This window comes from Nanorana parkeri, unplaced genomic scaffold (genome assembly GCF_000935625.1).
Source record: "Nanorana parkeri isolate BGI_ZX_2015 unplaced genomic scaffold, ASM93562v1 scaffold1167, whole genome shotgun sequence".
Taxonomy (NCBI): Eukaryota; Metazoa; Chordata; class Amphibia; order Anura; family Dicroglossidae; genus Nanorana; species Nanorana parkeri.
In genome coordinates this window covers 42,137-69,722 of record NW_017307435.1, presented here as the reverse complement: position 1 = coordinate 69,722, position 27,586 = coordinate 42,137, and the positions used below count along the sequence as shown (strand labels likewise).

Here is a 27,586-nt window from a genome sequence, read left to right as displayed (position 1 = left end):
GATAGCCGACTGCGAAGTCAGCCCAGTTCTCCAGGAAACCAAAACCTTCCTTCTGACACCAGCTCCGGAGCCACTTGTTAAGCTCCCTCAACTCGCGCTGTCTGTCCGGAGTGGCTCTTGGCACCGGCAGTATCTCTGAGAAAACTACCGTGGAGTCACTGTGCATGATGCTGTAGAATTGTTCTCTTTCCTGGAACTATCACCTCCTCCTGGAGATACACTGTGGCATTTATTCACTAAATTCTATGAGTTATTTTAGCAGTATTCGTATGCTTTAAACATTACTGACATAATAAGATCTCATGTAACATGCCCACATTGTCCATATCGGTTGGATGAGGTATCATTTCCATTTGTGCATTGACATGGTTCTCTGTGTTGCAGCACACTGCAGTGGAGAGTGCGTGCATGGTCGCTGTGTGGCACCAAACCAATGCCAATGTGAGCCGGGCTGGCGAGGAAAAGACTGCTCTAGTGGTGAGTAATTGTGCCTTTACCACATATATACTTAATGTATAATTATCACTATAGGAATTTCCATTCTTGGCTATATGGCAACTAATATTCATGAATAGCTCTGATGCAAAAAAGTTGAGTAAGTTACAGCTACTGTAGATGCAACTTCTGCAAATTATAACTCGTATTTGTTCTACAAGGTTAAAAAATTGAAAGCGGAACTCCAGGTATTTCTGTAAAAAATAAATCAAAGCACCTGGACATGTTGTATTTTCTCCTCGAAGACATTTTGCCGGTCACCCAACTAGCTTTCTCAATTGAGAAAGCCAGTTGGACATTTCACAGACATTTCTCTGGTCACCCAACTAGCTTTCTCAATTGAGAAAGCTAGTTGTATGCCCAGCGAAAGGTCTTCAAGGAAAAATACAGTAAGTCCACTTGCCTTAATTTATTTTACAGATATACCATGGCCAGAATGAATGAGAACCTTTGCAGACATATTGATCCCAGGCAAAAAAAAAATGTTCATTTAAATATATTCATTAATAGCCACACAAAATATAAATCCACTTTGTGAGTTCCAAATGCCTTTGCAAACCTAGATTACCATATAAATGTAGCAGTGACATCATCGCTGTGCTGTTCATAGTCTCCGCAGAGAGAAGAGTTGTACGAGGGCCTTACTAAATTTGCCTCACAAAGTGAGACACCTTTCAAGAGTTATTGCTGATGGAAAAATTACAATTGAAATCTTACTACAATTTTACTAATCACACTTTGGTGTTAGAAGCTTTATGCATTGCTATTGCTTAAATGGCGCTGAGATGAGAAAGGGAGGGTTTGAACCTGTGACGGGGACAGGCATCTCTCTGAATATTCCCAGGCACAGAACTCCCCCGGGAACCGCTCTTCACATCAGAATCATTTTAGAACAGTAAATAAATATGTTCTCATAATAACACTTAAGTCTAGAGCAATAGCCATATCATCTGGTATCCCAGTATATGGTAAATATAATCAGTAACGGCATGAGTCTTATATCAACAAACATGACATGAATATTATTACACACAAATGCAACTGAGGTTATAATTTGGTGGTTAACTGCTGTAATCAGCAACAGTCAGAGGTAAAGGCAAAGCATTTACATTGGTTGGTAAGATTTGATACTTTCCATAGAGGGATAACATTTTAGTTTAAACCAGAAAAAGACTAAATAATCAATAACATGACTGTCAGTTACTTATAGAGATAAAATTAGTCTAGTTCATCCTAAAGCGGGCCTTTACACTCAAAAATCAAATTCTACCAATGCACCCCTCGATGTATGATTAATAATAAAATAGACATGTTAAGTGTAAAATGGTGTGATTATGAAATACTTACACTTGCAGAGCATTCACTTCCTACTTTGAAAGGGAAAAATGACTTCAGTTTGCCAAAGCATTGCATCCTGGGAAGGTTACATTAGCAAAGCATTGTGGGGAAATCTGATCTCTGTGAAAGGCATTTTCCTTCCCTAAGATGATGTTCAAGTCACATGTCCTAGTCACATGTGCCAAATTTCAGGAAGTATAGGAGCTATAGTTACCTGCCCTTAGTAAACATGGCCACTGTCAGAAAACTGGGGAAGAAAAGAGAAATAAGAGAAATAAGGTATGCAAAGAATACAAAGCCGGCCATTATCTAGAAGTATCTGTTTGTAGATTGTCATTACTAAACATTTCTAAAGGTGTGCCTGTTGTTATTTTTAAGAGATGGGTAAAGGTCCACTCTAAGCACAATGGGGTCTATTAATCAGTGTTTTTACCAAAGATTCCATAAATTGCACCTAAAATTTACAAAAAATGTTTTCAAACTAATCAAATTGCTTTGAATTCAGTTGTAAAATGTATGAATCTTGGGTGAAATATGTGTGAATATTGGGTGAAAACATTGATAAATAGACCTTTATTTATGCACATTGGTGGATATCACAAGTCTGTGGGCCCTAACACAAGAGTGGAGAGAGGCATAACCCCAAAACACTGTATGTTGCATTGTTGCATTTAAAGAGGAACTTTACCCATATCTTCAAAATAATAAATACAGCTTTAGAAAAGTTTAGTAATGACAATCTACAAACACATACTTATAGATAATTGATGACTACTTATTTTTTGCGTACCTTGTTTTTTTAACTCCCCATTCTTCTCACAGTGGCCATTTTTATTAAGGGCAGATGAATCCATCTCGCTTTACCACCTGGAAATCTGGCACATGTAACTAGGGCATGTGACCATGCACATTATCTCAGGGCAGATCTTGTGAGATTACAGATGAGCTTTCCCAGCAATGCACTGTTGATGTAAGCTTCCCAGGATGCAACACTTGGGCACATTACATCACTTTTGCCAAAGCTTGAGGAAGCAGAAAACAAGAAATTGTAAGTAAAATAAAACTATGGGGGGGTGGGGGTATTTATCAAAACTGGAGCAGACAATATCTGGAGCAACTGTATATAGCAACCAATCAGCTTCTCACTTCAGTTTGTTCAGTTAAGATTTGAAAATGAAAGAAGAAGAAGAGAAGCTGATTGGTTGCCATGCACAACCGCTCCAGATTTTGTCTGCTCCAGTTTTGATAAATTCCCTTCTATGTTTTATTGACTAATGAATGTAAGATGACTTCATAGCAGCATGCAGAGCTGCACACTGATGTGATTTTTAGCCAAAGGAGGTAAAGGTCCACTTTAAAGGGTGCATTCACACTGAAAGCAGAGCCACAAATACGAGTCAATCAAGGTACGTTGACTTGAGTTTGCATAGTCCATTGACATCCGTTGAGTTTCATTACGTTGAGTTGCGTTATGTTACGTTGCACTAAATTTTGGGGTTCTTTTTTGGTTTTTACAATAAACTATACAAGGTATTGGTTCTGGCTTCCATTGACATGTGTTAGCAGTTCACACCAGTTTGTTGTGTTGTGCTGCGCTGCGTTGCGTTGAAAGAAAGTAGATCCTGCTCTACTTTTTTATTAGCGGTGGGTGGTACAATGCAACACAATGGACATGTGTGAACTGCTAACGCATGTCAATGGAAAGCAGAGCCAATACCTTATTTAGCGTGGTGTTCTTTAAGCATTGCGTTGGAAGAAAGTACAGCCTGCTGGCAACGTAACGGACTGGTGTGAACTGCTCCCATTCATTTTCAGATGTCTTTGCTTTGACATCTGTTGAAAAATGGATGTATTGTGAATGGGGCCTAAATGTGTTGATCATGCTGAATGATATCCATTTTATCTGATCATGATCATTTTAATTCTTAAGAAGGCTAGCATCTGGCCAAATTATAGGAATTCAGTTACGTGCAGTACATTCTGTGCTGGATGAGGCATTCCCCCGCCCCCCAACCAGGTCAACAAGCTATGTGGGGAGAAGGGAGAAGACAGGGAGGAGCCTCCCTGTCCCTCACTTGATTGTCACTGGTGAGGCATCGAGCGCAATGTCCTCAGTGTTTGTTTGTTTGTTTTTTGATTGGACAGCTTGAACCAATGGCGCTTTGCCATTGGTCCAAACCATCCACAGAGCTCAAGCCTCTAACACCAAATAGAGATTGTTGCAGCTCTTACCTCACTATGTTAGGTTACACAAGCAGTGGGGAAGCCCGCTGTTGTGTAACCTAACTTAACTGTCAAAAGCCGGATGCAGCGGCGCCTGTAATTAACAGGCAGCACTCCGTCCATGACAGGTTACACAGTGGGGAGGCTTTCCCTGCTGTGTAACCTGTTAGAAGCTGCTCTGAATGGAGAAAAAGCTGATAGCTTCAGACTTGAAGCTGACAGCTTTTTCCTCCATAATACTAGGTGAGGCTCTGCCTCACTTGCCTCCCCTGACCGCACGTCCGTGTAGGAATTCCCCTATCTAACTACATGTTGTTTTAAAACTACACTGGAATTACATTTTCTTGTCTTCCAAGAGACCAGGTCCAGACCTCACATAAAGAAAAAAAGAAGTATTGGGGAATGAAAAACAACTAAAAAAAAAGAAAAGAAAACAAATGAAAAAATTATGTTTCCTATTAATTTGCAGGTCCCAAATATATTGGATGCTCTGCAGAACATTTGTATCAATTTCATAAACATCAAACATTCATGCATGCACATATCAAACTAAATTTTGGTGATTGCAAACTTCTTTAAAGTGTTGTTACCCAAACAAATGACTTTCTCCTTTCTCCTGTGTGCTTTGTGATGTAAAGGAAAAAGGGAAAACAGCTCTCCGTAGTAAAAATGCAAACTTTCACTTTGCATTTTACCATTTCTCTATGTTCTATAAAAGTCACATTTATGTGACAATCTTTTAATAAGAAGCCTTTGTGGTTCATACTTTAGAATCATGGCCAGATTTCTCACTGGGCAGCATGTCTTAGGGTCCCATGGCCACCAGAGACAGCACATAGTAATCCAGGCTGCATTCAATTTAAACTGGATACTTCTACTTATAGATTCACAGAGCTTGTGGAGCAAACCTGTACCCTCCCTTTCCTCCTGCATACTTGCTTTTTAATATCCAGCACCCCCACCCACCGCCAGCCTAACCACATTTTTACTGATGCCTGCTCCCACAATCCCCTGCCTGCTCAGTAGGGAGTCAGAACCCTGTATGGGCAACAATATTGTGTTTCTACAAACACGTCTCTGGTTATGTCACAACAGTACTGATGGTGTCTCTGTGGACACATTTCTAGCTGTGTTGGGGGACGGCCAACAAACCTATTGTTGGGGAGTGGGAAAAGGGGTGACTAAAGGTAGCTGGCCTAGAGGCAAAAAAAGTCTGGCCCTGTTTCAGTTAAAAGTTGAAACTAAGTGAAAAAATGTTTCATTTTACCTATTTTATATTAATTAAAACCTAGGAAAATAATATATGTATCTAAATCTGCTACCAAATTAAAGCCTGATCTGTCCTAGAAAAAAAGACAGGACAGGAAATGTATTACTGGTACAATCACCAGGTTAAAAGAAAAGCCTGGAAAAAAAGAAAAGCAATACAGCCATCACAACTAAGGACTAGTAAGCTGCAATATAGTACATTTTTGTTCTTGGGTTCCAGTACACATTAGTCCACCCAAAACTTCTACATCTCTGTTTTTACTCAAAGCATATTTTTTGTAAAATCTTTAAATCTTTAAAATGGACCATTTTAAACTTTTTAGCTACTTCAGCATTTTACTATAACCTTTTATATCTCCAGCTTGTGACCCCCATCTATGGGGACCCAGATGTAACTATTCCTGTCCATGCCTAAACAATGGGATTTGTGATGCCATTTCGGGGTCGTGCATCTGCCCCCCAGGGTATAAGGATCCCCTCTGTGAGAAGCCATGTGACCCAGGCACCTATGGAGTGAGCTGTTTATTGGAGTGCCAGTGTAAGAATGGAGCCAGCTGTGACCCTCATAATGGAACCTGTCTTTGTCCAGAAGGGTACACTGGGCCTTAGTGAGTAAACAAATGTCTTAATTTGTATTGGAATAAGACAACATTATTATTGTATTAAACTCAGGAGTTAAATCTTAAAAATGCATTCAAGTACCTTAACTATTAACATAAACGTAGCTTAGTTGTGTATCACTCACTGTCCTTCCTTCTGGAGGGTGGCTACTTTTGTTCTCTATGGTCCCGGTGCGGGTTGTAAAGTAGCCACCACTCCAAGCTCACGCCTGTGATGGACTACAATCTCACATCTAGTTTACTAATTTGTATTGATATTGTAGCCTATCACACCTTACCGTTACACTGTACCTTAAATGTCCTATTACAATTTTTTTAACTTCTTGTAAATAAAATAACTTGAGCAAAGATGGCCAGATACATTAAACAAGTGTTTTTCCTTCCTCAGTTGTGAGATCAGATGTTCAGAGGTTCAACCATCCAAGTTTCAGTGCCCCGAGCACTGCCCCTGCCAGAGTGGAGGTATCTGTGACCAGACCCCTGATGAGTGTACGTGTCCACCAGGATGGAAGGTAAGAATTTTGGATGATTGTCCCTTTATTATTACTATTTATGTACATCTAGATTACATAGTGTGGCAGTGCGTGGCAATGCTAGGGTGTCTTTTGGCAATATAGTCACTCAGCTAGCCTGCTATTGGATATTGTAAAATGCAATAGCCAATAGCAAGCTGGCTATTGCACCCGCCCACATGGGGGGACCTGATAGAGAACTTTCTCCTTCAGGCCCCTCCTCCACTGAGCCCTGATTGGGCAAAGTCTTGCACCTGACCTATGGTCAGGTGCAAGACTTTAACAAATCAGAGCTTTAGTGGGCATTTTGTATTATGGAATGTACGCGGTCGAACAGACCGTGAACATTCCATAAAGTTCGGCGCTCGGCGAGCACTCGAACTGCCGATGTTCGATTCAAACTCATGTTCGAATCGAACACTTAGCCCATCCTAAGCTGTAAACAACCTGCTTCCCTATTTATAATGGTCTGGCCCTCTAGCAACTTCAGCGCGAAATTATAGCTAATTATAGCTAATTTGCCTACAAACGTCAGGTGGTCATAATAATCTGGCCACTCAATGTATATTCACTGCATACAAAATCAGCACATCACAGAGGACACAGATTCAAGTGCGCAGAGATCCAGGCAATTGGCGGCCAAGAAAAGAGCCTTGTGTGTCCAACCAGTGATACTCACCCTTAGGATCCAGGAAAAAGTGAGTGTGTCCATGTTGTACCACTCTCAACCTGGCCAGTTATATCATACTACTGTATATGGAACATTTTAATCTCGCAGTCACTGCTTCACAGTGAGCGTTCTTTCAGAGTTGCAGCTGAAAAATCCAGAAAAATAGTGATTGCCATTGTAAGTAAGAGCCTGTTTATTCCGTGAAGCTCTAGGGATAGATTTCCTGTCTTGTAGAAGTCTGATCAAGAGGGGGTGCTCTAGGTGGCAAAGAGCAAAGCAGAACATGGTGAGTACACTCAATAGCAAAAAGATGATAAAACACTTTGTCACCAAAGGATGCCTTAAGCTATTGTTCCATAAATTCCTCATGGCCCTCAACCCCCTCAGGAAATCCGAGGATCCTCAAATTGTTAGAGCAAAGGCAATCCTCCATTTCCCCACATTTATCAGAGTGAGTGGGTTGAATCCTCTTAAGGGATCTAATTTCTGATTCCATGGGCTGTACAGAATCTTCTAAGGTTGATATGTTGTTCAGCGTTAGAAATCCTGTGCCTAATAGTCAGGGCATTTTTTTAAAGAATCGACAAATCCACTTTTACAGTTTCATCATGAGAAGTAAGAGAAGCCTGACAGTGATGAATTGCATCCATTATTAGTGCAAGTGTGGGTTGAGGAACCAATTTAAGAGACAGGCTAGCAAAACTAGGGGTTAAGTCTCCAGTGACAAGTGAAAAGAGAGGATCCTGGGTATATGCCCAGTGCAGATCAGGAGAATCACCCAGACTGAGACTGCTACAGGAGTGGAGGAAGGAGCAGGAGCTCAACATTTAGCATCGACATCATCTTAGAGAAGCTTCCTGTTGAACCTAGTTGACTTGCTCCCAGCCTTCCCGATCTTTACAATTGCTAGCTGTGCAGAGAGTGCCCACAACACTGTAGGGATGTTTAGGGCACAATATGAACTTTGAGTGTGGCAGGATCGGTGAAAGGATGCGGCAGTATTGGGAGAGCTGCACACCCTATTCACATCTTGGCCACAAGACATGACCTCACAGTATGATATTTCAGCTGTCACTGGGTCCTTTAAAACATCTAAAATTCCTCCATAATAATTTAATCCATACTACAATAGACACTGGATATTTAAAAGCTTTAGGAACTTATGCTTTTTCTAATGTTCTCCCATCTCTATAGGGTCCAGTGTGCTCCATCCCGTGCCCACCTGGGTACTATGGTTCTGGCTGCGAGCATGAATGCAACTGTCACAATCATGGCCAATGTGATCCAGAAAGTGGGCAATGCCAGTGCGCTCTGGGCTACACAGGAGATTGGTAAGCTAACCCCTTATAGGTAAGAGGAATGCATATATGAATGCTAAGGGATTCATTTAAAATGATTATTTGTATTCGTAAATACACCTTCTGTAAGTACTATAATTTTTTACAGTCATTCTATATCTAAAGATTTATAGTATTTCACAATACCGCCAATATAATGTTGGAAGCTAACATGGGAAGACAGCATGAAAAAGGAGTGTTGATCTCATCAATATGGTGATGCTCCCTTAATTTCTAATCAGGATACTTGGAGGCAGGTCAGTGACCAAACTGTATTACTGCTGCAGTGGAGAAAATCAAGGTCACGAGCCCTGCTAAACCATCTGGCAGGAATGTTTGGTTCATAAGACTAGTTGAACAGAGCTGGACGGGTTTTGGCAGACAAAAGAATTAACAAGTACAGTATATGTTCAGATTTGATGCTTATTTCCAGCTCAGAAAATCCACCAGCTGCTTGGACTTGTAGGGTTTTCACAGACCTCTGTAAGCAATAGCAGTACCCGTTTGCCTTGTGTTCATTAGTCTGCCCAATCTATTCCAATATATGTGTTTCCATAGAGTAGTATTCTAGTTTTTGGCATATTCTAATACAGGATATCACCAATGGGTCTGTTACCAATGAAACACGATAAAATTGACTAGCTGAGTTGTTAGATGGGCCTATCTAAATAAAGCCAGGAAGAAGGCAAATAACTAATTACATAGATGGATGAAATACACATATTGGAGCTGTTTTACTTGCCAGAGGATTTGTATTTCTGTCCATCTAGGTCTTGCATAGCCCTGTCTGGCGGGACAGGAGACCTGATTTTTCTCTGCTGCAGTTAAGTAACTCTTATAGGACTTGCCCCTCCCCCAGCCTGTGACTAGACAGTGAAAGGAAAAGCAGATGATTGATGAGCTAATCCTACTCTCACTCTGCTATCTCTACCTATCAAATCAGGGATAGCAAGAAGCAAATGTAGGCACTTACACTGCATCATACTGCAAAATATGTTTCAGAATATATTAGAGGTGCACCAAACTAAAATGTTCAAAATCGTAACAAAACCGAAAATAAAAAAAATGTCAGGCCGAAAACCGAAATATTTTTTTTTCTAACCTTTTCAAATTTTTACAAATATTTTATTTTTATTAGATATTTTAATTTTTTTACTTTACTTTTAGGGGCTTTGGTGAAATATCAGAAGTCATAAACAGACCCCTGATATTTCCCTTGTAAAATAGAAAAAGAGATTGAGAACACAGAGTCCTCAATCTCTTTTTCTGCACCCCCTGTTATAAATAAACAGGAAGCCTCTATACTGAGTGTTCCTGTTCATTCATAACTTGTGGAGATAGTATGTTTACCATGTCCACAATCATGAACGAACAGTAAGTGATGTAGATCACTTCCCATTCATTCATAATTGGGGACACAGTATACATACTATGTACTCAATTATTTACAAGCACTCAGCGATCACTGTTCGCTGAGTGCTTGTACCCGCTCTCTATCCTGGGTCGGCTGTCACAGGAGGCTGAGTGAGCGGTGCAGGGAGGAGAGCTTTGTCTCCTCTGATAGCTGACTCCTCCCCCACACCACCGGCCCAGCCTCCTGTGACAGCGACAGGAGGCTGAGCGATGCATGAGAAGAGACGCCGACTGCTCACATCGTTCTCCTCTCCTGCACCGCTCAACCTCCTCTGACAGTTTCTCTCCTCCCGGCTGGACGCTAGGCTGTGTCAGAGGGCACACAGAACAGTGCGCAGCAGGGAAGAGAGAAACCAGGGATGCACGGCTATTTCGGCTAAAGTATGGCACTTTTGGCATTTTGCCAAAAGTGCAATTTTCTGCCGATATGTTTCAGTGGCCGAAATTTCGGTGCATCCCTAGTATATATGAAAATGACTGTCACCAACAAAAAACATTGCAGATAAAAACACGTTAAAATCAAGTATACATGTGGTATTTTTCCCTTGTTATAAATTATTTTTATTCCCTTGCATGTTGAACTTGCTAGAAAATGGACAATTCCAGTCAATCAGCTAGCACAGCCCTCTCCTAGTCTTTGAGTGTATAATTACTATCTGTAATGGCCCAGCTCCTCTGCCCCACTTTCCTACATTGCCAGGGTAGGAGCAAAGGGGAACCTTTCTTACCATGGAGGAACCCTTAAAGTAACGTTCCCCTGCTAATAATTACCATATGTACAGCTCAATGTACACTAGTGTGGTGGTAGGTGGGAAGAATGCTGCTTACATTTGTGGTCAGTGGGAAGTATCCCCTCCTTACAGATGATCATAAAGATGAATGGTGTCAGTGGTTGCTTATCCAAGAGGTAGACCATTCTCTTTGTTCAAGGAACCCCCATCAACACCTGGATGAACCCTTGAAATATTGTTCCTCTGCTAATAATTCCATATCCTACAGCTCACTGTAGTGTGAAGGTCAGCGGTAAGAATGCTGCTTACATTTGTAGTCAGTGGGAAGTACCCCCTGCTTACAGATAGCTAAAAAGATTATTGGTGTCAAGGGTTGCTTATCCACGAGGTAGACCATGTTCTTTGTTCAAGGAACCCCTGGAAATGTGTGAGAGAATCCTTGGTTGAGAAAAGCTGCTGTAGAATGTTACTTGAGTAACATTTTTTATACTTCCAGCACTGGGCAGATGCATCATTCTTTCTACAATCCATATTCAAATCAAATAAACATAGTTTAGTGAAAATATTTCTGATATTTAATCTGCAATGTGAGAAACATTGTCACTTTTGGTGCCAAAACCTTACTTGGAAAAAATTACAAGCATAAAGGTTAGAGGCCAACAGCTGCACTGCATCCTGCTGGCTTGCACGTTGTACGGCATGCAGACCAATTAAGCAGCATATATATTAGTTTTCATCCGTAGTGCCTTAAAATCTAATATAGCATTTGTAAACCCAGCTATTGAAAACCCACAACACAGCAATAGAAATCAAATGTAAACCATCAGCATTACCCATAGCACCTACTCAGATCCCATCAGTCAACATATGCAAGTTTTGCTATAGTCATGTTTTTGTTATAAATGAGGTGTTATGTATGGAAAAGTAAAACTGGACTGGGTGCTATGCCGGACTGATGTCTTGGGTTCAATTGCAACCACAGAGATTATCTGTATAAAAGTTGTATTTTAGCATTATGTTAGTGTTTGTTTCTTACAGCTCTCCAGCACAATCCATTAATATTATTTGCTGTCTGGAGTGCTTAAATCCCAGTTGAACTTCAGTTTAATTCAGCTAAATGCATTCCAGGTGTATCAAAGCAAAAATGCAAAAGGCTTCCAGTTCTTTTAGAAAACAGTCACAGCCTGTGTAGAAGAGCCTGTCCTTTGCCAGCATGCTGCTGAGCAGGGTCCTTGCTCTCTCTGTGGAAGCAGTGGTCTCTCTGAAGAGATGTAGCATGCCCCCTGTTGAGCAGAGCTGAAGGACTCTTGCTCTCCGTGTGTAAGCAGTGGTCTCTCTGCATCATTCTTGCCGAGTCAGCACTAGAGATCACTAGACAGCATGGAACATGTGTTTTGCTGATTGGAGAGCTGACTTAGCAAGCAGTGTGTCTGGCCAATGCAAAGCGACCACTGCTTCTACGGAGAAAGCAAGGGCCCTTCACTGCAGAATGCTGGCAGGGTGCCGGATTTTCTATGGAGGCTGTGGCTACATTCTAAAGAAAAAAATGCTGTAAGACTTTGCACACCTTTTGTTTTGAGGCACCTGGGATGTATGTAGTTGATTTAAATTGAAATGTCACTTCAGCTTTAATCTCCTATATGCATGAGTACCTATTTCTAAAATGCATACGTTGCTTCACTAACTATTTCACTGCATTTTGTGATGGACCACAGCTGTCGGGAAGAGTGTACTATCGGAAAGTATGGTCAGGACTGTGAAGAAACCTGTAACTGTGTGAATGGCGTACGATGCTACCATATCAATGGAGGGTGCCTCTGTGAGGCTGGCTTCTATGGGGAAAACTGCGAAGACCGAATGTGTGCAGAGGGCATATACGGCATACACTGCAACATGCCCTGCCAGTGTGATCCTCAGCACACTAAGAGGTAACTACATCTGCAAGCTCACCAACTGAAATGGTGTAAAAAGCAATGTTGATGTACAGAATACAGTGACCTACAGCAACCAATGAGATAATATTTTACTGTAATCAGGATTATATAAAACAGTTTCCTATTGGTTGCATTGAGTAACTGTGTAGAATATATTTTAAAGATTAGGCCAATTGTTTCCTTTATAAATGTAAAATCAAGAGAATGACAGGAACTTGCCATTTAGTAATTATTTATGTATAGTTAGACCTTGATTTATACTATTTGGATACCCTTTTTTCTAACATACAGATTTAAGATTATTAAAATGTTGATTATTTTTCTTTTTTGTTCAGTATTGAATGGTTTGGAATATAACAAATTACCTATTCAATATACTGTTCAAAGATAAGCATCACTACATACCATACACAATCCTGCAGTTGTATAAATGAAATCCCTAATTCAAATTTTCAATTATTCATTATTAAACATTCAAAATGGATCTAGGTCCTTTTTAATCTAACTTTTAATTTGTTTGCCCCCATAGCACAAATGTCTAGCTATGCAATAAAAACATCAACATTCATAAACTGAAAAACGTATTAAAAATGGTTCATGCAAAACAAGAGGAGGCCAGCTTATTATAGTGAAACTGGTTCCAAGTAGAGATAGAAGAGGGAAGGCACTGGCCCCAATTCTTTGGTTCTTAAAAGAAAAAGTCTCTAGTTCGCAAGGCTCACATTACCTGTGTTCAGCCCGCTCCACCAAGTGGAGGCCTTCCCAGTAAACGGGGGAATCTTCCTGCTTGGGAAATCCACATAAGGGTGAACTAGAAAGAGCACCAAACACAAGTATCAAGAGTCAAAAACTGTATTTAATTATTCTACAGATGGCAAAAATTGGTTGAAAAAAGCCAACACATTTTGGAGGCCATACGATCCCCCTTCACCATTGCTTTGGAAACTGTCATATAATATCTCAGAGTCTGAAATAGAAACCAGGTCTAAGGGCCAGTCAATGAATGCTGCTTGGGTTCTTAACACATACATTCTCCAGTTACATCGTTTAACCTCCTGGCTCTAATTGATTGGTCCAGGATCCTATCTTAGTATCTGAGATAGTATCTGACAGTTGCCAAAGCTCTGATGAAAGGGAATTGTTTGGCCCCTGTAATGCATTGGCTGTTTTTCAGTACCTTCTTGACATCTGTGGAAAAATAAAATACAGTTTTGGACTCTTGATATGTGTATTTGGTGCTTTTTCCAGTAAAACTGGGGGCCAGGTATTTCTATCGAAAAATGGCATCTGCATACCACCATGGCACCATGCAAACTCATGTCACACAACTTTATAGCAAACATCTTGTGTGCTGAATGCAGCCCAGAAAACTGAGTAGGAATCTGTGCTTAAATAAAAATACTCTGAAGAAATATGTTTACCCCACATCTCCTTGTGTTCACAGTTGCCACCCAATGTCTGGTGAATGCACCTGTAAGACAGGCTGGGCCGGCCTCTACTGCAATGAGACCTGTCCTCATGGTTACTATGGAACCAACTGCCAGGAGCCGTGTTTGTGCCTCAATGGGGGGTCCTGTCATAGTGAGACTGGTGCATGTCAATGTGCTCCCGGATTTTCAGTAAGTCTTCAAAGTAACGTTTTAAACCCTAAAGTCTTTTATCCCTAAGAGGCTTGTCTGTACCCAGTTCCCAGTGAGCTCTGCCTGATGCCAGCCTACTTGTATATAGCATTCTGGAACGCTACAAGGAGACACGTATCTCATATTGTGGCAATATCATTACAGGGAAGTCACTGCTCTGTCTACTGTCCTGACGACACCTATGGAGATAAATGTTCCCAGAAATGCAACTGCAAAAACTACCTGGCCTGTTCCCCCATTGATGGTACCTGTGTGTGTAAAGAAGGTAAGTCATTAAATGAGAGCTTCACTATATTAAAGCTGCCTTGTCAGCTTTAAGTTTTTAAGTTGTCAACAACTTAAAAAATGCAGGTAAAGCACACAAATCTATGCTTACTTGCAGTGTTTTTTCCATAACCTTAAATTGTTTTTTATTGACTTGCAATATATCTTTTCACATACTAGAAAGTTTGACTACTCCAGGAAGTGTCAATTCCCTAGCACAGCCTACTCTGTCCTTGCAAGCCATAGCTCTCTCCTCTTCTGGTAGTGTCCAATTGTTCTCACTGCTGTCCCAGCTGTTCCCAGCGCCATCCTACATGTGCATTTATGTCAGAGTGAAGGAGAATACTAAAGAATGCCACTTGAGTGACAGTTTTGAGTCTGCTAGAACTGTTTACATCACATCCATGATATCTGTGCCCAGCAGCAGTTTCAGGGTTTTTAGATGTCTACACAAGGGAGGCTTTTACAGGTAAATAACATGCATAAAATACATTTAATGCACATATTGTATAATCTTATGGGAAGATATTTATTATTAGAGAATGGTCTGACGACAGGGTCTTTCACACAGGATCAATACACAGAAAGACATGTAAGAAAGATGTAGGGAAGATAATATCTATTAGTCATGTGCTGGGCAAAAAAATGTGTTTCGGACGAAACAAATGAAAAACATTTTCATTCGTTTCGTCAATGGAAACAAATGTAATGCTGTTTCGGATTCAGAAGCTCCGAAACCGCGCAAAGAAACTGCAGAACGGGCATCGGCCGTATCGGCCGCCAGCGCGTTCTGCGCATTTTGGAGTATATCTTGGTATACACAAAGATGGTGGCACCCGAATATGTGGGCGCCGCCATCTTGGTGTATACCAAGATATACTCCAAAATGGCAGCACTCAAGCGCAGAACACGCTAGCGGCCGCTGCTCGTTCTGCAAATAACATTACCCGTGACATAGAATCATGTGACGTTATGCACCCCGTCTGCAGGATGGCGGTGGGCATGCGCAGAATATGGCTGCCGCGCGTTCTGATAACAAATTTTTATATGCCCGAATATCGTTTTTGTATTAAAAAATTGTTATTTCGGATTCAGACAGACTGCAGAATCAACTGAATTTCGTTGATTTTGTAGGTTCGTCCGAATCCGATTGTACATGTCTAGTATTTATCAGAGAAATTATATTCTGCTCTAATCTATGCATGTTTCAGTTACACCGTGTTGATATTCCTTTCATATCTATGAATAAATCAAACTTAATGTCATTAAGAGAAAAGCAGTCAGAAAAGGCTGGGCAATTTTTAATAGTTTTTTAAGGAGTTGTGTGGTAAGTGTGATGCAATTGCTTGGCTTTTAGACATTTAAGTTTTGTTTTGTTCCAAATGCAAATTCGGACGAAATCTCGTGAATTCGGACATTCGGATGCATTCGGATCCGAATGTCTGAATTCCAATGAGGCAGAATGCAAACAAATCGGAATGTTCTTTTAAGGAAATTTTTGATCATCCAAATTTTGTTCAAAATTAAACTAAATCGGACACGTAACTGTTTTCTAGCCAATCAGAAAACCCCGTCCTTAACTAAAAGGAAATTCCGAAAGATCACAATAACGAAGTGAAACAGTGTTCGGACCCGAAACCCGAATGAAAAATCTGTTACGAAACAAAAATTTCACTGGCTTACATGTCTATTGGATTTATTTAATTTAATCTTTATCACGTACCTGTGTGGAGACTGGATGTAGGAGGAGGCTTCCCTTGCAGCTCGTGTCCTAGGGACTCTGGTATTGGGGACAGAGTCCTTAGAGACAGTGAGTGTCAGGAGGGCCAGAGGCGGTATCACCGTGCCGGCCAATCCCTGGTTTTGTAGCAGAGTTTTGTAGATCTTGATATCCGAGGTCAACAGGCCGAGGTCACACCGAGCAGGCAGAGCAGGTACAAAAGGGAGTAGGCATAGGCAGTCCAGTAAGCAATCCGAGGTCAAGGGTATAGGCAAGCAAGAATGGTCAAACGTTCCGAGGTCAAAGGCAGGCTGCAGGCAAACAAGGTCAAAGTCAATCCGGGTCAATAATCAAAGGTACTGGAAACAAGGATCAGAAGACGTCAGGGCGGTTGAAGAGACAATCCAGCAATGAGTAGGTGTGGAGTCTGGGTTTAAATAGGGAAGAAATTATCTGGAGAGCGTCACTTCCTGTGCACCTTTTGGCGCGTTTTTCCGCGGACAATCCTTGGCTCGCGCATGCGCGCATGCCCATTACGGGATGCCCCGCTTGGCGCATGCGCAGAAGCAGCAGGTCTCTGACATCTTTCACATCTTTGTGAGAAAAAAACTGTTGCTTAAAGATTTATTCATTTAAAAAAATCATGCCTTTTGGGGGTGCCCCAGGATAAACCTTTTTTGGAATAATATTGCCCAATATGCTTGACAGATTAGTGAATTACCTTCCTATGACCACAGCATGGGCGATTTTTTGAATTTTAGATCTGCATGAAGTTAAAATCACTGTGTGATTTAGGAAGTTATTGTCTATTATATCATTAGTGGCCAAGAAAACAATTTTGCACCAATGGATATATCCTGAACCACCTTCTTTAACTCTCTTTTTGAGTAAGTTGATGTTTTGTGTGTATTTCTTAATCAGACAATGCTTAACAAGGACACACGAACACAGAAGCTCTTTGAGGTCTGGGAATCATTTATTGATTCACTTCCAGCCGTTACAAAATGAAAACCTATGCAATCTTTTGTTTTGACCCCATGGTATACTAATAGGGTGCTTTCTAATGAGCCTCTGATTGACTGTAGTTGAAGTGGAAGAGGGAATTTTGTGGGAGGGGTGTTTTTTTTATTTCAGGCCGGTCGCTGCTAAATGTCATCTTTGAGATATTAAGATCTGTATCACAGATGTATTGCCTGTTATAAATTTGAGAACCAAAATCCTCTCCTATTTTCTTGATTTTCTTGAGGTTTTTTAATAAATAAAAATATAGATGTAAATTTAAAAAAGTCAAAATTTTGGTCATAGTTTAGATTTAACCACAAAAAAAACTGCTTTTTTCTATTTTTATTAATATATATTTTTTTGTTATTATATTATTTATCTTTTGTAGTTATTTTTCCATTATATTATTTTCCCCAATGCAGGCTGGCAGAAAGGTGACTGTTCAGTGCCTTGTCCAAAAGGAATGTGGGGCTTCAACTGCAACAGGACGTGTGAGTGTATCAATGGGGCCTCATGCAGTCCAATCACAGGACAATGCTTCTGCACCTCTGGGTGGTATGGGAAGAAATGTGAGCTACCATGCAAGGTATGTAACAGACTGCACTTATACAGCTGGATGTTACCAGATTTTATTTACTACTCCTAAGCTTCACAATGCAGTTAAAGGGGATCTAAATCCCAACAGTGAACGTCTCCTATTTGCTCCATTTTGGTCTGTTAAATCCCCCCCAATAAACTGCCAGCACTAACTAAATCTACATATGAATACAAGTAAACTTAACCCTAACAGAAATATGTTAGTCTTTATCAATAACTAAAATGTAACTCTTAAATCGGTGTGAACCTTTAAAGAGGAACTCAAGTCAAAGAAGATAGGTATAAATATTCAGTTATGTGTTTTGTAGATTGTATTTGTCTAACTTGTTGTAATTAGTTTTTTCTATTGACACCTAGAGACATGGTGTCCAACACTCTACCCTTTGGTACTTGTGCTCCCCTTAGAAACTAGCTCTCTGACTGTTGCTGCTCAGCATGTCTCCAGTCGCAAACCACACCTGTTGCATGTCAATAGTCTTTGACAGTATTCTGTAGCATTACCTATACTTAAAGTGACACTAAACTCCGGAGTTAAATCTCCAAAATGCATTCAAGTACCCAAACTATTAACAGAACTGTACCTTATTTGTGCATCACTCGGCTGTAGCTCCTCAAATCATTTCTGAATTCATGTTGACACTGCCCTTCCTTCTGGAGGATGTATACTTTTGTTCCCCATGATCCCTGTGTAAGTTGTAAAGTAGCCACCGCTCCATGCTCAATCCTGTGATGTACTACAATCTCAATGCAAATGACTAAACTATATTTGAGATTGTAGTCCCTAACAGGAGCTGGCTTGGAGCGGTGGCTACTTTACAACACACACAGGGACCATGTGGACTAAAAGTAGCCGCCCTCCCGAAGGAAGGACAGTGTCAGCACCAATCCAGAGATGATTTAAGGATTTACAGCCGAGTGATATACAAATAAGATACAGTATTGTTAAAAGTTAAGATGCTTGAATGCACTTTGAGGATTTAAGTCCGGAGTTTAGTATCACTTTAGTTTAGTGTCACTTTAATATTATGTGTGACCCTTTGTTGGTATCATGTGCTACAGATATCACCCCCTATACCTCCTAAGTTGATCCACGCTGACCTAGATGATAAAAAGCAAGATGCAGACCGACAGGTTCTTAAATAACTAGACCAGGTCTTATTTATTTATATAGATCTGACCATTTTAACAGAGCTTTACATAGTATATATTCACATCAGTCCCTGCCCTCAAGGAGCTTACAATCTAAGGTCCCTATCTCACAGGCATACATACAAGGCCGATTTAGACAGGAGCCAATTAATCTTCCAGCATGTCTTTGTAGTGTGGAAGGAAATAGGAGTACCCAGAGGAAACCCACACAAGCACAGCGAGAACATGCAAACTCCAGTGCTGCAAGGAAAAAGTGCTAACCACTATATTGCTCTTTGGAGTGTGCAAGGAAACCCATGCAAACTCCTTACAGATAGTGCCTTAAATGGGATTTTAACTGGTTTGAAAGAATAGATGCTCTTCATGCTGGTTAACATATATTCATATACCAATTGATGTGTAAAGTGTCTAATTCACTCATCTTTTAATGAATGCTGACTGACTTGAAATATAAACCTATTAATTTTGAGTGAGCTGTTGCTGTATACTTCTATAAAGGCTTATTTATGTGCAGACAACATTGTGTTTATGAATCAGTAAGTAAAACACACTATATTTGTCTTTACATACAGGCAGGCAGTTTTGGACCTGGGTGTAGTCAGAGGTGTGAATGTAAAAATGCAGATGGCTGTGACCCAGTGACCGGTAAATGCAGGTGCTCACCAGGATGGACCGGTCAGTATAATATTTTTTGGTCTACAATATCTACACATACTTTTTGCATTGTCCACGGAAACTGGATCATTTTTGAATTCTTTAATGTCTATGGGAAGAATGATTAGATGAATGTAGTTGTTATGAGCTATATGTTCATGTCCAATAAAAATAAAACTAGTCCTTAACTGGATGCCAATGCTGGTAACTCATTGCAATTTCAGGATTGATGTTTGTAACCAGAGCTGTCATGGAATTTTCCACATCCACAAATTGTACACAGCTAAGAAAAACTTTCACATAGGTTGTACCCAGTAAATACCAATACCATCTCACAAAGTCAATGGAATTGTATAAAGCCTTGCACACAAGTTTAAACCCTGAAATCTGGTCTCAATTTTAACAAACTGCATATAGCATAGCCCATACAAACAGAAGAAAAGCGGCCGCACACCGGATTCCACTGGAATAGTTTATTGAAGCTTGTACCACATCACTGGTCAATAAACTTTTCTACTGGAATCCGGTGTGTAGCCAGCTTTTCTGCTGTTTGTATTGGCTCATACTGGAGCGAGTATGTGCTCCCAGTAGCAAGCACCCAACTCATTCCTTTCCTGAGCCCCGGAGGGGCTGTGCTGCTTTTGTGTGTTCTTCTTATACATAACATACCACTTAAAATGTCCTGGGGAAAAGAAAACTCACCCTATGCTTGAATGTCATGGGAGTTATGGGTGAGAGTCCTCCCCCTCAATACAATTAATAGAATCAAAAGGATTTAAAACAGTATCAGGATCAATAGTTAATGTATCAAAAGAAAGAGGGTGTGTTTATACATGTATTAGCACTGCCAGCCTTGAGTGTCTTATGATTTCATGAATGTGTCTTATTTTCTTCAGGCATCTACTGTGAGCAAACTTGCAAAGAGGAATTTTGGGGAAGAAACTGTAACATGTCCTGTACATGTAAGAATGGGGCAATCTGCTCCGCAGAGGATGGATCTTGTACCTGCACTGCTGGCTTCCAGGGACCAGACTGCGAGAACAGTAAGAAAAAAATTCTAGACACAGGTTTATATTCGAGGAAAAGTTACATAATCCCAAGTTTACAATGAATGACTTCAAGAGAATACAAGAGAATCACCCAGAGACAGTGTAGGCCTAATATAATGTTTTAGTTCCTCTCTGACAGGGAACTGTAACTTGAGTCAAGCTTCTCAAAACATAAACTTTGTACTTAGAGGGCTGCCATAACAGTCTCTTTGGATTGCCCTTCGGGAGGACTAATCCTTACTTTTTCTTTACCTCCTGAAGCCCAAATCCTGGCTTTTACAGAGAACCCAAAACACAAATAATGACCTTTCTCAGTTCAGCTACTTTTGGGATTGCAATCTTAAGGAGACAACATCTCATATTTGATTGACATGCCACCTTTCCTCTCATTTCGCAAAATAAATAAATATGCTGTCCTCTATCTCAGGTTCCATTTCTCCAAAGGATCCTGCCATATTACTAACATTCCAGTTCACAGGTTAATTCTCTTTCCCTGCCAAGGTTCACATTACCATTCTCCTGCATGAAAACAAAAAAATTACGCCCTAATATTTATGCATGAAAACAATGACTCTACTATTAAGGACCCTATGGACTGATTCAATAAGCCTAAGAAGCCTTGGCTGTCTTCACATCTGGTTATTAAAGGAGAACTCGGCTTCATAGTTTGAGCTGATGTGTGACAATGAAACTGTCAAGCGTCGGCTCAATAGATCGGGAAGTGAGAGAACACATAGCGTTGCTCGCTCACTTCTCGATCCTGTCCCCGCATAGAGCCGTGACTGTCACGGCTCCCTGCAGGGATTCCCCCCTCCCCACTCCGTCACTTACACAGCTGGGTGGATCTCGACAGTAATATCGGGATCCGTTGCGGCTGCGGCGGTCTCAGTATACCGCGAGCTGTAGCTCGCGGTATACTGAGCTTTGGGTCACGGGAGGACGCTAGTTTATGTCCTCCTATGACCCTGAGGAGAACTATGGGGAAAAACACTTACCCCTTAGTTCTCCTTTAAGACATTACATAACACTTAGAAATATAAATCATCAGCATTATCTTAATAATTAGCAAATTTCTGCCCAGGAATGGATAACATTCGCAATAAAAGTCATATATACATATTAAGTTATTATGTGCCTTGTTTATTGACTTTTCATATGAACAAAAATGTGTTCATCTTCAATTATGATAACTTAGTTACCATCAAGCTCACTACCTACAAAATACAGTGGATGTAGGAATTGAAGCGTCACACCAATTGAAATAGTCCTGATAAGACTTTATACAATTAGGTAGGGTGGCTAATGTGTTTTGGAGGTCAAAACACGCCCCCTCCATGGGGGCTTAATGAGAGAAATCATGTATGTGGTCTACATTCCCGGCAGCTTGAAAGTTGTCTTGAGTTGTCGTAGGAGTACTTCGTAGTTCTCGTAGGAGTTTAGAAGCAACCTACATAATGACATGTATTCTTAAAGTTGAAGTTCAATCTGCTTATATTTTGCCTTCCCTGGTTCCTCCCTCCCCTCCTCATTAATGCTAATGACATTTTAAATATAAAATTTCGGTTTTCACTACATGCCTCATTTTAGCTCCAGTGATATCATCACAAAATCTACATCTCTTTGCAATGCAAACAGATCATGGCGGATGGGAGGGACTGGCAGGGTCCTGTACATAGCTTCCTGAAAACACCATAGTAGCACCCTACCTCAGTACTTCTCTGAAGTGCCCTCAGCCCTGATGCAAGTAGAGGGGGCTGGCTCATGGGTGGGGTTATGCAGATATCAAAATGTCTTGATGGGTGACTGTCAGTCTGGAAAAATGGGCATTAGCATGGCTGACTGCCCCAGGTAGCACCTACACATGATGCTGAGCCATGACTGAAAGAAATGAAACCCAATTAATAAACAGGGTTGGTCAGGGACAGTTAGGCAGGCGGGCAGAAAGGAAGCGACCTCTGTGTAACTTGCTGTAGCTTCTAATGCACATTGTGAAAAGCTCACAGTGTGCACTAAACTTAATGTAAGCAATTTCAGTACAGGAGAGAAGCCTGTACAGCTATGCCAGACTAGAGGTAAGGCTAAAGTTCAGTTATTAATATGGACCCTTTATAAGTCAAAATAGGAAATATAAATTTAGATACTATTGCCTATTTATATAGCTGCTATGGGAAATTCTTTATTTTTTTATAATGCTCTTCAACATCATTACAATAAAACTTTTAAAACTAAAAATTGTGAAGATAAATTAACATGTATGTTTTACAGTTTAATCTCTTGAGTGAAAAGCTTTAGTCACAAAAGTTTTTTTCTTCTGCATCGACATTACTGTTGGGTAAGATGGTAAGCTTCATGTGACACTCTGTCCTAATATTTTATTTTTAAGGTTGCCCTCCAGGCCGTTATGGGAAGAAATGCACCTTTGCCTGCAAATGTTCCAGTCACTCCACCTGTAATCCCATCGATGGCTTCTGCAAATGCTCACCTGGATGGAGAGGAAGCGACTGCTCTGAGCGTATGTTTTTATATCTCTCAATTAGAAATTACAGGAATGTGTACATGTATCAGCCCTAAGCACACAACCCATCAGCTTATATCTTTGCTTTTTTAACTCACCCAGGTAACATAGTAGGAAGACATTTATTGCTTGCCAACATTTTTTATTCCCTCCAGCTAAATAAGGGAGGACTGGGCTGGGGGGAAATAGAGCTTTTGTTCCCTAAGTCAGTAGAAATAATATATGTTCTGCTGGTGGCCCTGAGTAGAGATATTCCTCCATAAGGGAGTCTACGTAAATTTTACAGAATAGTAGTCATCTAATTCAGCTCTTGCGTACTTCTTCATTTACAATTTGTTCCTTACATTCCCCTGAATCATATACAGTATGTATGTGAAAAGGTGTATTACAATAATCCAGGTTGTATGAAACAACACCTACCTTTCATCATGGCCACCAAACACTGTCTTATGCATGTTCTTTAGCCCACGGAAAATCACTCTACCATGAAGATGCCCATGGGTTGTGCTTGTCTCCCAAGCTACTTTCCCAGTGTTAAGCTTAATATATTTTAGTAATGCCCCCCTTAGAGAGCTATCCATAACTAGAAATTTCATTTGTTTAGCCCCCTCATGGAATTAGTGCACTCACCTTCCTTCAGTTTGAAGAACAGAGAGCCACATTTACAGTTCAGTTGACCTTCCACCTGCGTCCAGATTTGCAATACAGGCATAAACGTATTTTGATTAAAACCTATGGAAGTTCTCTGATTATAGGGTCGTGGAACATGGTGGTGCTTTTATGCTTTATGTAAGAATAGTCAAACAATGTTTCATCACTATTTTTCTACCAATAACCAATGTTTAATTACTATCCTTTACCTTTTTTTCACTGTTCTTCAAATTTCTGTGTCCATCTGGCCCTACCTACATTATTACCATTGATAACTCAACTCCTTTTTTTTGCCATATAAAATAGATGATGAAATCTAGTGACTACCAGCCATGTGTAGTGCAGTACAGTACATGTCAAACAAACCTCAACTGAGAAGCAGTAGTTATGAACTCCATTCATAAAATTATAGCTTATTAAACTGTATTGTTGACCACTCCTAAAGTACAGAACTGTAAGAGGTATTTCAATTTTACTACTATGTATTTGCTTTGAGAACCATTACCTATAGTTATGTTTTCTTGTCCTCTCTTATGATTTGGTAAACATTACACAGCATTTTTCTATTTTTATATCTTATTATGATGCATGAAATTCACCACCAACAATTTATATTTACCAAACCATAAAATGTTAAATAAGCTAAACCACCTTACTTGTAGAGACTTAGTTGAGGATATATAACTCTTTAAGGAGGTGAGATCCAAAATACAGAAGCTAAGAATAATTGCACTAAAGCCTTAATACACCTTAACTATAACCCAAATCAGCAATATCTGTTGATGTAGATAAGGACTTTTAGCATATGCACATACAGGTATAACACAACTTTTTTTTTCTAACTGCAAATGAAAGCTTACAGTTTGAGTTGTATAGTAATCGGTCCCTATATTTTGTTTTTAGCCTGTCCTACAGGATTTTGGGGAAAAGACTGCTCCAACATCTGCAATTGCAAGCATGGAGGTCAGTGCAGTCCTCTGAATGGGGCATGTAACTGTTTGCCAGGATGGACTGGAAAGATATGCTCTGAAGGTAAATAAGCTCCTAAAGAGTTTTTTATTTTTTATTTTGTCCAGCCATAAACCACCATCACAACAAGCTTTGTAGTTTTCAGGGTCCATCTATACTATTAAATTACCACATGTGTCACCACCAACATTGCACTAGCTGTATTGGCTGTATAGGTTTGTCCATGTACTCCCAATCATTATGGCCTACCTGTAGCCTACTGGTGTCATTTCCATCATTTCCATTCCAAATGACCAATGATTCACCCTTCTAGACAGCTTTTGTGTAATTAGGATGTTATTTTCTCCAAAAAGAAAGCTGTTATTCCATACATGAAAGAATTCATAGTTAAGTAGCTACCACCAGAGTGGAAACGTTTTTCCACTTGGGTATTTTTAATATTATTATCAATGCTCATTAACACCTGCAATGTCAACAAGTTGGAGTATATCAGGCAGATTGACTTTTCTCATCTAATTGCTACCTGATTTGTGAGCAGGTGTTTACATAAATGTGCAGGCGACATAACTATATATAATTTAAAAGCAAGTAAAAAGGAAAAATCAAAAATTGTCAACCCCCGTCTATTGTCCATGACACCTTTAGTGGTGACACAAGTAACAAACTATCTACGTCTTCTACAAAAAATATTGTTGTTTTCATGGTTGTCTTGCCTGTTACTACAAAAGTGTGGTGCCCATTTTCATTTTTGAAAACCACACATATACACACAAATGCTAGAAATTGAAAGGTCAGTAAACCCAAAAGTGATATTTCAGTTATGGTAGATGCTGAAGTGTGAGCTACTTGTGAGTCCTGATATCACTAGAGGTAAGGTCAATGCCCCCTAAAGACAGTAACAATTCAATGTCCCAGTCGCAATATTACACTTACTTCATATAAGGCCACAATGATGTCAAGCCAAATAATCTACCAGTTAGGTTAGTAGGGGGAAACTTGGAGAACCCAGAGGAGACCCTTTCAAAAAACATAAAAGCATCATAGAATAAGGTCCGTGGTGGTTGTGAAACCAGGAGCCTAGCACACCAAGCTCATACTATTAACCTGTAATCCACTATGCTGTTCTAAACTTTTGTTAGGTTATTTGGAATCTTGTTTTGTTTATGCATTTTCTGTATACTATTTCTTTAGCTTGCCCAACTGGATTTTGGGGAAAAGACTGCGTGAACACCTGTTATTGCCAAAATGGAGGGCAATGTAGTCAGATTGATGGAACTTGTGTTTGCTCATCGGGATGGACTGGAAAAATGTGTTCTGAAGGTAAAACTGCTTCATGTCTGAGGATTCCTTTGTTTCCAATTTGTCTTTTTCTGTCCCCCATTCTTCCCTATTCATCAAAACGTATGAAGGAACCAGACGATTTTAAAGGTCCACAATAACGAAAAATATTGCTTTCTGTAACTGCAACTGGGGTTAATACCTGTAATCATAACGCCTGATAATTATCTATTTGAGCTTGGTGGACATCACATTCCAAGACCAAGTGCATTAATTTGGAGTTGCACTCCTCCTTTTTCAACTATAACACCCTCTGCCCTTATGGGAAGACTCTCTAGAAGATTTTGGAGTGTGTATGTGGGAATTCATTATAGCCAAAAAGGAATTCTGAGGTCTAGTACTGATGCCAGATGAAAAGACCTGGTTAGCAGTTGGTGTTTCATAGGTTTGAGGTCAGGGCTATGCGTAAGATCACTCAAGTTTTCTACACCAAACTCATCAAACCATGTCTTTATGGAGCTGGCTATATGCACAAAGGCACAGTCATGCTGGACAGAAAAGGACCTTCCCCAAACTGTGGCCACAATGTTAGCAACACACATTTGTCTAAAATGTCTTTGTATGCTGTAGTTACGATTATCCTTCACAGGAAACACCTAAGCCCAATAATTTGGAGTTGAGTTGTATTCATTTACTTTTGGCCATATCGTGTAATTGTAAATGGCCCCTTATTGATGTAAAATGAGTGCAATGTTAGCTGACAAGATTTTATAGCATACATTGTGTTTTATTTTGCTTAGTCTGCCCCCTGGGGTCATATGGAGAAAATTGCGTGAACAAATGCAGATGCCAGAATGGAGCAGACTGTGATCACATGAATGGGAAGTGTTTTTGCCTGCCTGGATATATTGGTGCTTTCTGTGACATTAGTAAGTAAATATTAAAAAAAAATCACATCTACATCGTTAAATTCTAGTGCCTACACTTTTTAAATTAGCATTGTTTTTTTTTTTTTGGGCGGGGGGTTATGCTTGAAAGCCATACTCTTCAAAGGTTATCCCAGATAATTGATTACAGAGATAGGATCATCTAGTCACAAAGAGTTTTTATTATCATAAATCAATTTGGCCAGGCTGATATATTGGCTATAGACAATTGTCACCCAATCTGGCCATACATTTGTCTCATCACTGTTCTTAATCCTTTAAGTGTATGCATCATGTACTGGGCTGACCATGCTTATACTCCTGCAATATAATCATAGGCAGCATTGTCTGTCCTGCCTGTGTGATCTACACTACATAGCAATGTGCTGATGTTTTATGCGTTAGCAAAGGTTCCTTATCTCTCTAACTCCTACCTAGAGTAGATCAAAACTCAATTAATAAAATCCCATATAAACCTTAAACATGTTAATGCAGGGGTAGGCAACCTCAGCACTAGAGCAGTTGTGAAACTGCAAATCCCATAATGCCTCTACCTCTGCCACTGGGTGTCATGCCTGTGGCTGTCAGAGTCTTGCAATAACTCATGGGATTTGAAGTTTTGGAGTAGAG

The 27,586-nt window shown here is 40.1% G+C and overlaps 1 protein-coding gene across 1 annotated transcript in view; it reads left to right on the top strand.

Moving 5' to 3' along the window:
* Positions 1-27,586, top strand: part of LOC108796764 (multiple epidermal growth factor-like domains protein 10) — a 64,905-nt gene that overhangs the window by 22,020 nt on the left and 15,299 nt on the right. The window contains exons 5-18 of the mRNA XM_018568282.1: positions 385-477; positions 5,687-5,933; positions 6,334-6,457; positions 8,322-8,458; positions 12,324-12,536; positions 13,987-14,161; positions 14,327-14,447; positions 17,591-17,754; positions 19,487-19,589; positions 20,465-20,611; positions 23,001-23,129; positions 24,687-24,815; positions 25,944-26,072; positions 26,831-26,959. Coding sequence (XP_018423784.1) covers positions 385-477; positions 5,687-5,933; positions 6,334-6,457; positions 8,322-8,458; positions 12,324-12,536; positions 13,987-14,161; positions 14,327-14,447; positions 17,591-17,754; positions 19,487-19,589; positions 20,465-20,611; positions 23,001-23,129; positions 24,687-24,815; positions 25,944-26,072; positions 26,831-26,959 — 2,040 coding nt within the window. The remainder of the gene's footprint in view (positions 1-384; positions 478-5,686; positions 5,934-6,333; positions 6,458-8,321; positions 8,459-12,323; positions 12,537-13,986; positions 14,162-14,326; positions 14,448-17,590; positions 17,755-19,486; positions 19,590-20,464; positions 20,612-23,000; positions 23,130-24,686; positions 24,816-25,943; positions 26,073-26,830; positions 26,960-27,586) is intronic.